The 10963-nt window shown below is 34.1% G+C and overlaps 1 protein-coding gene across 1 annotated transcript; it reads left to right on the top strand.

Annotated features, from left to right (window-relative positions):
* Nucleotides 1–414: 414 nt before the first annotated feature.
* On the top strand, nt 415–9173 carry LOC124534331. The gene is made up of 10 exons (XM_047110102.1): nt 415–674; nt 749–846; nt 929–1114; nt 2459–2573; nt 3101–3173; nt 5174–5321; nt 6220–6355; nt 6804–6956; nt 7477–7637; nt 8955–9173. The coding sequence occupies exons 1-10, from the start codon at nt 585–587 to the stop codon at nt 9124–9126; spliced, it is 1332 nt and encodes a 443-aa protein (XP_046966058.1). The 5' UTR covers nt 415–584; the 3' UTR covers nt 9127–9173.
* The last annotated feature ends 1790 nt before the right edge of the window (nt 9174–10963 follow it).

The following is a 10963-nucleotide window of genomic DNA, read 5'->3' as shown; positions in this document are numbered from 1 at the left end:
TATAAGAAATTTTATCTTAATCGCTATAAACTAAATGTACAAATTACGTTAAAAAAAATCAAACAGCGAAGGTCTTGAGGTTCAACCATTCGAATTTATTCGGTTCAGCAAGTAATAAGTATAGCTCCGTCGACTTTTAATAATAAAACATTTGGAATAGGTAGATGCGACGGAAATTCCATTGGCGGAGACGTCACTGTAAAAACGTTCAAAAACCAACTGAGGTGTTATAAGTAAAACCTTATTTATTTTATTTGCTCTAATTCTCAATTATTTTTATTTAATACTCAAATTACTATGACTTAATATAAATGTTAATGTTTGTAAAGATTGCTGATTGAATAAATAAATAATAATATAAAGTTAAATCTACTTGACAATCGCCAATGTCAGAGCTATGTGACAAGCGACTGTTATCAACAAAGCAAGCAACTGTCAGTGAAATCATCTGTACACTATAAAAAGTTTAGATGTTGTGGCATTTATCATCAATATGTTTCGAAATTACATAAAGTTATGAGTTAATTATTAAAATTATAGGTATCTAGTTAATGTAAAAAATTACAAGTAATGTTTTTGTTACTATGACGGAAGAAAAACCTATTGATATAGAGCAAGAGCTCGATGAACTCTTGACGAAAGTACAGCCGGACCTTCAGGACGTTATTAAGAGAGTAAATATTATTTTTTCTTTACTAATCTCCAAACCCTATATTACCCGATAAAATACCCAATGATGTACTTGCAGAGTTTTACGAATGTCGCGTTGCAACAGACTAAAAATGGGGAACAAATTAGCCCAGATATTTTGGAAGACGTCTCCTATTTTGCCAAGAATACACAGGTGTACGTAAAATAATCATAATTTTTTAATCATAAATTTATTATGTTTCATGCTAAATATATTTAAAAATAAAAAATATTTTAGGAATTTAACGAGATTAGAGTTACTGAGGCCTCCGACATTCCACATGCAAGCCGTATCCTTAGATCTGAAATCAATGGGGTTAACTTTACGATGCTCCCTCGGAGAAGTAAATTTAAAAGGACTGTATAATGCATTTAATGAGAACCTCTACAACCTCATACCAGTCATGGCTGAAGGACATTTTCTGTGAGTTTTTCTGACTTATTTAATTATGAAAAATAAACAAAAAACATTTTACAACCTACTGATTAGCCTGTTTTTTAATTGAGTAAAATAAATTAATAATTAAATTGTAAATGTCATTCGTGCTTTTCTTGTTTATGTGTTTATCATTAAATCAAATAAAATAACTCTAATTTTCATTGTATCTATATAATTTATATATTATGTCACTTAAGCCGATATGTGCTTGAATTGTTTATTGTTTTGATTTTATTGTCTGACTGACTGATCTTACTATAAACTTAATAAAACAATAATTATTTTTTACAATAGGTCTTGCTTATGAATAGAAAAAGGGTTTGTATAATTACATATTTATTCTAGCAGTTATTATTATTCTCTAGTTACCCCTTTTCAACTGGAGTTAGTGCAGTGTGCTATATAACTGCATAATAGCCAATTTACTTTCCTAATAATGCTTTTGATGGTTTTCCAACACTTTGAGTTAATAAGGTGCTAAGTTCTGATGTTATTGATAGGTAGACTTAACTCGAATTTCTTATGATGCTCTCCAATTGACTAAGAACTGTTACTGTTGTTACCTTGCTGCAATGTTATAGTATATACTCTATTCCAACAATAATAGAAAAAAAGCCAAATAAAAAGTATTTGGTTAATCTATGATATTCACTATGAATTTGGAAACTGGTGACTGAGTTTTGGAAAATAAATGAAAGGGAAAATAAGTAGTTAAATGTGATAGTTTTGTTTTAAAAATAATGATATATTAATCATGAACTCTTAGGAGTGCACAGTATGGTAGAGTTATTAGCAAATCACACGAAACATGTAAAACTAAGGTTTTTCAAAAAATCAAAATCAACTTTAATCAAGTAGGCTTTTGCACTTTTGAATCGTCATTTTACAATTAAGTGAAGCTACCACCGTTTCGGAATGTAGATTCGACTGAGAAGAACCGGCAAGAAACTCAGTAGTCACTCTTTTTCAACAATTAAAAAATACAATGTCATATTAGTTAATATAATTATTTAAATTAACATATCCTGCTTGGAAGTCAAAAGGTATTAACTCAGGAACTTCAACTTAACAGGAAGGTTTAGTTTTATTCCTACTTCTATTGGAATAGACTGTCGATATATTCACTCCTGACTTTCCACTCCCTCTCGCTTAGATTTACCACAAATTAAGACATTGTGTAACCACAAGTGTTGCTCACTCACACTAATGCGAAACCATAATAACTTAATATGCATGTATTTGTATACTGATAGATTTATAGTCCATATAGTTTTTTAGTAAATGTATATTAGTTGTTTTTTGATTTTTAATGTTAAATTGTACTTTCAGTATATCATTGTCGAATGTGACTGCAGATGTTAATGTGGGCTTGGTGATTGAAGATGACGCATATTCGTTCATTAATCCTGGAATAGAATTCACTCACGATGAAGTACTTGTTAAGGTAATATTGGAATATATTATTTTATTTTAATAACAGCCCATTTATTAAACATAGCTCAGCTACAGACTCTCAATGGGAGAAGTTTTATAAGTTACTCAACCTTGTTCTAATGTAGGTTTGTGGGAAAAATGGAAGATTTTCATCCATCTTAGGATTTTTCATTAACTTCATCACCTAACATATTATTTTTCGTCAATATACGTTTTTAATATTTGATATTATGTATGTCAGTTTTTTTTTATTTTAATAATATGTGTCTAATTACCAGTGGAAACTTAGCTGATATATGTAATTTTATATATTCATATCCCATAAGTTTATCTTATTGTTTGTTTCCCTATAATAAAATAAAATAAAAAAAGAAATACATGATAAATTATGCTCGACCCTAATAAAGCTCATGATAATTTATAGAGATCCTGTTTTAAATTTGTATTATACATTGAAGATTCATATGTTCTAACCACGAAACGCACTCGGCTCTTTATTATTAACATTTTCATAAATTTTCTTTTCATTTAAAATAGTTATCCTGGCCGTCGCCTCAGAGAAGCGGAGGCTACGAATTTATAACTACAGAGCAGCTTGCTAAGCATATAGGTATGTAGTACAAACACAAAAATTATAACCTAACATTAGAGAAAGTAATCCAATAATAACTGTGCAATTATAGTATTTTATGAAACATAGTACATTTCTTAAATCTACGATTATATTTACCGTTATATATGTATATCTAACTCAGTGCCAAAAACGGCAATTTAAATCATTTAGTGAAACTTTATTATAATAATTTATTTATGCTTGCATGAACGTAAATATTAGTACAGATAACATATTCATTGTGTATTTTTTTTTTTTGTTCTAAAATGGAAAAAGTTTAACATTATTAAGACTAAGTATGTTATGCAAACGGCCACATGTTATATGCTATTCTGATTACAAATAGGTTATTGATATTGGTCCCTTTTACCACCAGCCCATAGATAAGTGTACCTTCAATTATTTTAAATTAATTTAGTAACAGCCTGTCAATTTACCACTGCTGGGCTAATGGCCTCCTCTCCCATTAAGGAGAGGGTTTGGAAATTAGACACATGCAGGTTTCCTCATGATGTTTTCCTTCACCGCCGAGTACGAGATTAATTATAAACACAAATTAAGCACACAATATATGTATAATATAGTGGTGCTTGCCAGGGTTTGAACCCGAAATCATCTGTTAAGATACACGAGTTCTAACCACTGGGCCATCTCGGCTCTCATTAATTTTGTTTGTTACTAGTGACCTAATTTATGTGCAAATAATAGCATGTAATGTATTTTAATTGTTATTACATAATAGCCCCTGAAGAATATAACGCTAATTAATTAATATTTAATGTTTAAAGAACATTCCAACGAAGCTATTTATATCTGCTTCATATTATGAAATAAAACGAAAACAATGTAGTATCTGTTTTCGTTTATAGTGAATTTCGTATTTTGTGTAACTTGAAACTAAAAAATATTCAATGCGAAAGTTATTGAGGCCTCCTTTGTTTCTGAAAGAGTCCGAAAAAATCTATACTTTATCTAACCTATCTTGTTTTAAATTAGACTGAAATTTACCAGGCGTCAGTCTTGTGCGGACTTGGTACCAATTTGCACAACAAAATGTTTTTTTTTTTTTTAATTTGAAAACTTAAAAAAGTTTGTATAATAGTAACGTAGATTTCTCCTTCGTACTATTTTATCGAGATAATGCAGCAATAACATCAACAGTCATAGGCAGTGTTTATCCGCCACTCGTACGAAACAATAGTTATTTATTCATAATAATTTCATCTCTGCGTAATTTAAATAAGTAATAGTATATTGTTATGATAACACAATATGCACTGGTTATCAGTTATTACTGTATAATTTAACACCGGTCATTAATACCGATAAGTTAATGTACCTAATTTATTCAATAATTTGTTGTTGATGTTTTGAGAACGATCAATGTTTTAAATTAAAAGTTTTTTTCTAGATGTTTCCATGGTGTATTTATGTATACTTTAAGTATACTAAGTATTTTATATTGGCAGCCATTCGTTTTGCTATGACGTAAATTTTAACATTCTGATATTTTGAGAATCATGGTTTTGCAATTTGTTTTTAGATATATATTTATGTGTTTGTTGTTATGTATCTCTTATCTCTCGTTTCGCATATTTACAATATAAATTGTAAATATATTAAACTTAAATTATGAATCAATATTTAGCCGATTCTAGACAGCTTACAAACTATTGATTAATTCGTTTATAGTACCTACCTAAACACCAAAATGTATAGATATAGTAATATCTTAAAATATATCATATAAACAATAGGTTTCACACCGACACTGACAAATTATGGGATCATAGATCTTATTTCCCTAATGCTTGTTACATTAGCTCACTCATTATTCAAACCAAAACTTAACTATACTATCAACTGATCTTTAAAGGTTCGGTTTGTTATTGCAGTCGTGCTTTCACAGAATCCTGACAAATCTTAGTGACCAAAATGAATTTTTTGGTAAATAACTTATCTAAATGGAAGAATTGTTAAATGATATTTAATTGCAGATGACCTGCCTCTAACCGCTGCAATATCTCTGCCCCTGTTCGCCTTACTCCGACACAAATTACAACGGCACTTGAAACAAGTGTTACGGCAGGCCACCAGCGTCTCGGAAGTGATGTGCTGCAATCCAAGTTTGCTGGAAGCGTATAGGTGAAAACTATTTTATTACGAATTATTATGATATACAATATAAATTTGAATATATATGTAATGGAGATTGGTTGCTTCGTATTTCGTATCTTAAAAGAGAAAACGATACCCTTTTCGAATTACTTATTTTTCATTTTTCTGTTAAGATCACTGTTTGTCTGACACGCGTGTATTTACTTTTTTTTATAGTATAGGTTGGCGGACGAGCATATGGGCCACCTGATGGTAAGTGATCATCACCCATAGACAATGACGCTGTAAGAAATATTACAATTCCTTACATCGTCAATGCGCCACCAACCTTAGGAACTAAGATGCTATGTCCCTTGTGCCTGTTGTTACATTGGCTCGCTCACCCTTCAGACCGGAACACAACAATACTGCGTACTGTTGTTTAGCGGTAGATTATCTATTGTTAACGTAATCAAAATACGTTTCTTAGTATGTACTTTATTAGCCTGTTGCATATTTAGCTCTTTGCTAATAACGGTACTAATGTCATGTCGCACAAGTGAAGAATAGATTCACTGTCATACATTACAAAAATAATCCCAATACTTGTGATCAAACTACTCATTATATACCAACAATTTTCTACGGAACCCCTGGTACGATTCCGATTCAAATAGGTTTATTTTTTTATTTTTATCAAAGTCAGCAACAGTCCTTAAAAAAAAATTACTACAGACTCAAGGGACATAACATCTTAGTTCCCAAGGTTGGTGGCACATGGGCGATGTAAGGAATAATTAATATTTCTTACAGCGTCATTGTCTATGGGTGATGGTGACCTCTTACCGTCAGGTGGCCCATATGCTCGTGCGCCAACCTATACCATAAAAAAATTTAAAGTCAAATATATTAATTACTATATTGATGTGTTCAATTTGATCTCCAGCTCGATGGTGGACCGGATAGCGGAAAATGGTAACAGGGTGGTCGATCTGGTGTTAATCAACATGAGGAGGACGCTGCTGCAAACCTGCCGAGAGGTTCTCGAGTTACCACCGCTGCACGCCACTTTTATGCATAAGGTAAGGTAACATAACGATGGTCATAATTCTCAAGGATTACTTTGAGGCATGGGCGATATCCGAATTTTGTGATATCGGTTGAGTATCGGATATTTGCAATAATCGGTGTTAACATCTGATTTCAGATATCTCCCTGTCCTTGTTTAACTTAACATTGTACGACATGCGAGAAAGAGATGAAAGGGTTGTGATATCGAAATCGGTTTTACATTCGCTTCATCTCTTTCTCACAGATTGGTTACTGTAAAGTTAAAGAGAGACAAGGCGAATGTTTCATGAGTTTAATGTTATCGTCCTTTGAATTCTTGATAAACCAAAACTTTTTAGATGTCATGAAAACGGTTACTCGTGATCATCAAATCGATGACATCTGATGTTCCGACGACATCCGATTTTTACGATATATCGATCATATGTCTGATTTTTTACGATATTCTTTTGTTTCCAGATAGGCTCAACATCGTTCATAGGTAAACTGGAAACGGACACGGGCTGGATTAAGAACTTGGCGACCATCAACAGGATCAACGACGTGAGCGTGTCGAGACCAGATCCGCTGAAGACCACGTTCCACGTTACCCTCAGCATAAAGGATTTACAGGTCACTACTACTTAGAAATATATTAGTAAAAGTACTGTAAAACAGGCTATTTGACAATGCGAAAAATAAATTGTGAATTATTGTAATCGGTGTATATTATGAGTTTAAAAATGGTTATTTAAAAACGAAAGTCGAAAATAATTCTTAATTTATTCAAAAATCCACAAATAAAAATGCATTTTTTCAAACGTTTGTCACGTGACACGAAACGCTCCTGATTGGCCGGGCTTATGATGAAGTCACTATCTTGTTAACCTGTTTTTCTACTATATGTACTGTAGATTAAAATACAGGAAAGTGACGTCACCGACCCCATTGCAGCGCCATATTGTCCAAGTAACGTTTTTTCACGCTATTTAATCATGGAATTTTATGTATGATATTTTTCGGCAAATATGTACTAGAAATAAAAAAATCAACTTTTACTTGGTTCCGTAACTTCTACTAAATAATATAAAATGGATTTTAAAAACCAGTCAAATAGCCTATTGTCTATGTCTAATGTGCACGTCGGAGGCAGGTGGGCTACGAGGAGTACCGCGTGAAGGCGCTGGGCGTGTCGTGCGGCGGGCGCGTGGCGGCCGCCTTCCGCGACAACCGCCTGCGCCTCGCGCTCAGCGTGGGGCTCGCGCGCTGGGAGCCCTACGCGCAGCTCGACGACTTGCGCCTGCTGCGCCTCGAGTACGTACACGCACACACACACACACACACGCACACACACACACACACACACACACACACACATAAAACTAGATTTTGTTACCTGCGTCTGCTGCGCCTCGAATACGTACACCCACACACGCACACACACACACACACACACTCACACGCACACGCACACACACACACACACACACACACGCACGCACCGCCGCCGCGAAAACAAATTTGTGATGTTTATGGACCTAATGCAGTATGTGTGAGAGTAGCGCAAGTTTGGTTTAAGCGTTTACAAGCCGGAAATTTTGATATCAAAGATGTATCTCGCTCTGGTCGCCCTGTTACGGACAAAATTGATACCATTTTTGAAAAAGTGGAGCAAGATCGGCATATTAGTAGTTACGATGTAGCTGAAGAACTGGCAATTGACCACAAAACGGTTTTGACTCATTTGAATAAAGCTGGGTGCACAAAAAAAGCTCGATATATGGGTGCCTCATGAACTCACTGAAAAAAAATTATTGAACCGTGTACTCATTTGTGATTCTTTATTACAACGTAATGAAACCGAACCATTTTTGAAGAAGCTGATAACTGGTGATGAAAAGTGGATCACATACGACAAGAACGTGCGAAAAAGATCGTGGTCAAAGGCCGGTTAAGCTTCACAGACTGTGGCAAAACCCGGATTAACTCGCAACAAGGTAATGCTGTGTGTATGGTGGGATTGGTGCATCATTCATTATGAGCTGTTACCGCCCGGCAGGACCATCGATTTAGAACTGTATTGCGAACAATTGATGAGATTGAAGCAAGAAATTGAGAGAAAGCGGCCAGAATTGATCAACAGAAGGGGTGTGGTTTTTCACCATGACAACGCTAGACCTCACACATCTTTAGCCACTCAACGAAAATTACGAGAGTTTGGCTGGGAGGTATTAATGCATCCGCCGTATAGTCCTGACCTTGCACCTTCAGATTTTCATCTGTTTCGGTCTCTGCAGAATTCCTTAGGCAGTGTCAGGTTAACATCACGAGAGGACTGCCAAAACCACTTGTCGCAGTTTTTCGATCAGAAGCCCCAAAATTTTTACAGCAATGGGATCATGTCACTACCAACAAGATGGCAAAAAGTTATTGAACAAAATGGCACCTACATACTTTAGTCAAATGTAAATAAACTAAAAAAAAACTTTTTGAATTTTCATATAAAATACGAAGAAACTTTTTCCCCAACATATTATATTTGGCAGTAGCATTATAGTTTGTGCAGCTTAAACGCGAATCCCACACACACACATCAACACATCACACGAACTAACAGTGTCCGGTCGGCAGTGGCATGGACATGCACGCGAGCGGTCTGGGCCCGCTGAGCGCGCTGGGCGCCAGCCTGCGCGCGTGGCTGCGCGGCGCGCCCGTGGGCTCCGCGCTGGGCGCGCAGCTGCAGCACGAGCTGCGCACCGCGCTCGCCGAGCTGGCGCTGTGGGACCTCGCGCGCGCCAGCTAGCGCCGCCACTTCACACTTGCACTTGATTTTGTTACGCTGTGTCTTCGTTATGTGTTCGTCAAACAATATGTGAAACATCATATCACATTGCAATATCATTCAAATCTATTCACTCACGAAAAGCCCCCCTCTACATAGGAAGCACCGCAAACTTAAAAACAAAGGTCAAGCCAGCTAGCGCCGCCACTTCACACTTGCACTTGTTTTTGTTACGCAGTGTCTTCGTTATGTGTTCGTCAAACATCATATCACATTGCAATAACGTTCAAATCTATTCACTCACGAAAAGCTCCCCTCTGCATAGGAAGCACCGTAAACTTAAAAACAAAGTTTAAGTTATATAATCCAATATGTATTTTTTATGCTTTCTTTATTCTTGTGTTAATTTTCTCGGGCACACTAAAGCTACGTTCACACGCCCCTCTTAAATGCAATATTTAACGCACACGGTCACGTGTAAACCTCGCTGCAAACTTTACGTTGGCAAAGTTCAAAGGAAAATGTGTGTATACGCGTTGGATCGCTTTAGCGTCTCATGTAACTTTACGACAAGCAGGCTTATGATATTTTATTAATAATATAACAACAACAGCCTGTAAATTCCCACTGCTGGGCTAAAGGCCTCATCTCCCTTTGAGGAGAAGGTTTTGGAACATATTCCACCACGCTGTTCCAATGCGGGTTGGTGGAATATAATATAAACGAATAATATATAAAAGTGTGAACAGCATTTTTGACACTTTAACGAAGTGGGAGCATGGCGCACAATAACTCATATTGTAAGGTTGAGCGTTACTTTCGTGAGTGAATATATTACTTTGATGTAAAGACTTAATTAAGCCCTTTAATATTCTTCTGTATAAATTATTGTCTGTGATTTTAACGAAACAATATTCGGGCTGACAATTGAGTTTAATAAGTAATTATAATTAATTGCAGAAGTGTTCCTTTTATCCTACGTAACTAAAAGTACCGATTAAAGTAAATTTATTAATTGTTTTATTTAAAGTATAATCATAACATCACATTGTCTCTCAAGACAGAAATATTAGGAAATAAAATTTATCTTAATAATAAAGCAATAATATTGATATTTTTTTTATAATTTTAATGCTTGCTGTTGTAAAAACTTGGTATTAAAGTGTCCATCCGATGTTACTAAATAAATTGTTGTTATTTTTTTGTTTAATGTTTTTATTATTAAATATAAGTTGATAGCAGTTCACGAATGGAAGATGTAATTATTTAAGCTAAAAATAATAATAAGTCCAATTTGTGAACAAAGTATGAAAATAGAATAGTAGAAACAGTTACAATACAATAAGCAATAGTAATTTGAAATACGAATTTATTTTATTAAAAAATATATTTTAAAAAAACTGCCCAATGTGCCAACGTTTGTGTCTGGGTGAAATTTTATATTTAAAAATAAAAAAACAAAATATTTTTATATCATTCTTATTTAATACATTTTGTTACCTTAGGATAATTTATCTCATAAAATCGACTATAGTATTAAGTGAATACGCGAAATACAATTACATTATAATACATATCTAATAATAAAAGCAATAATAACTTCATATTGACTAGACATATTTTTTGCACCACATTTTTTTTTCTATATATTTTTTACTTTTTCTATTGAATAACACATGTTTGTAATTTTGTTAAATTTATATACCGCTAATTATATATCTGTATAAAATGCTGATGTAAAAATAATGTATGTATTAAGTTTGGTAAATTTATGTATATAGGTTGTGCCTTTTTCTGAGACTGTTGGATTTGTTATAATGTATACAGTTGTTTAATAAAAGCCAAAATGTGTTAATTT

This window comes from Vanessa cardui, chromosome 12 (genome assembly GCF_905220365.1).
Source record: "Vanessa cardui chromosome 12, ilVanCard2.1, whole genome shotgun sequence".
NCBI classification, from domain to species: Eukaryota; Metazoa; Arthropoda; class Insecta; order Lepidoptera; family Nymphalidae; genus Vanessa; species Vanessa cardui.
This window is presented reverse-complemented; position numbering and strand designations above follow the sequence as displayed.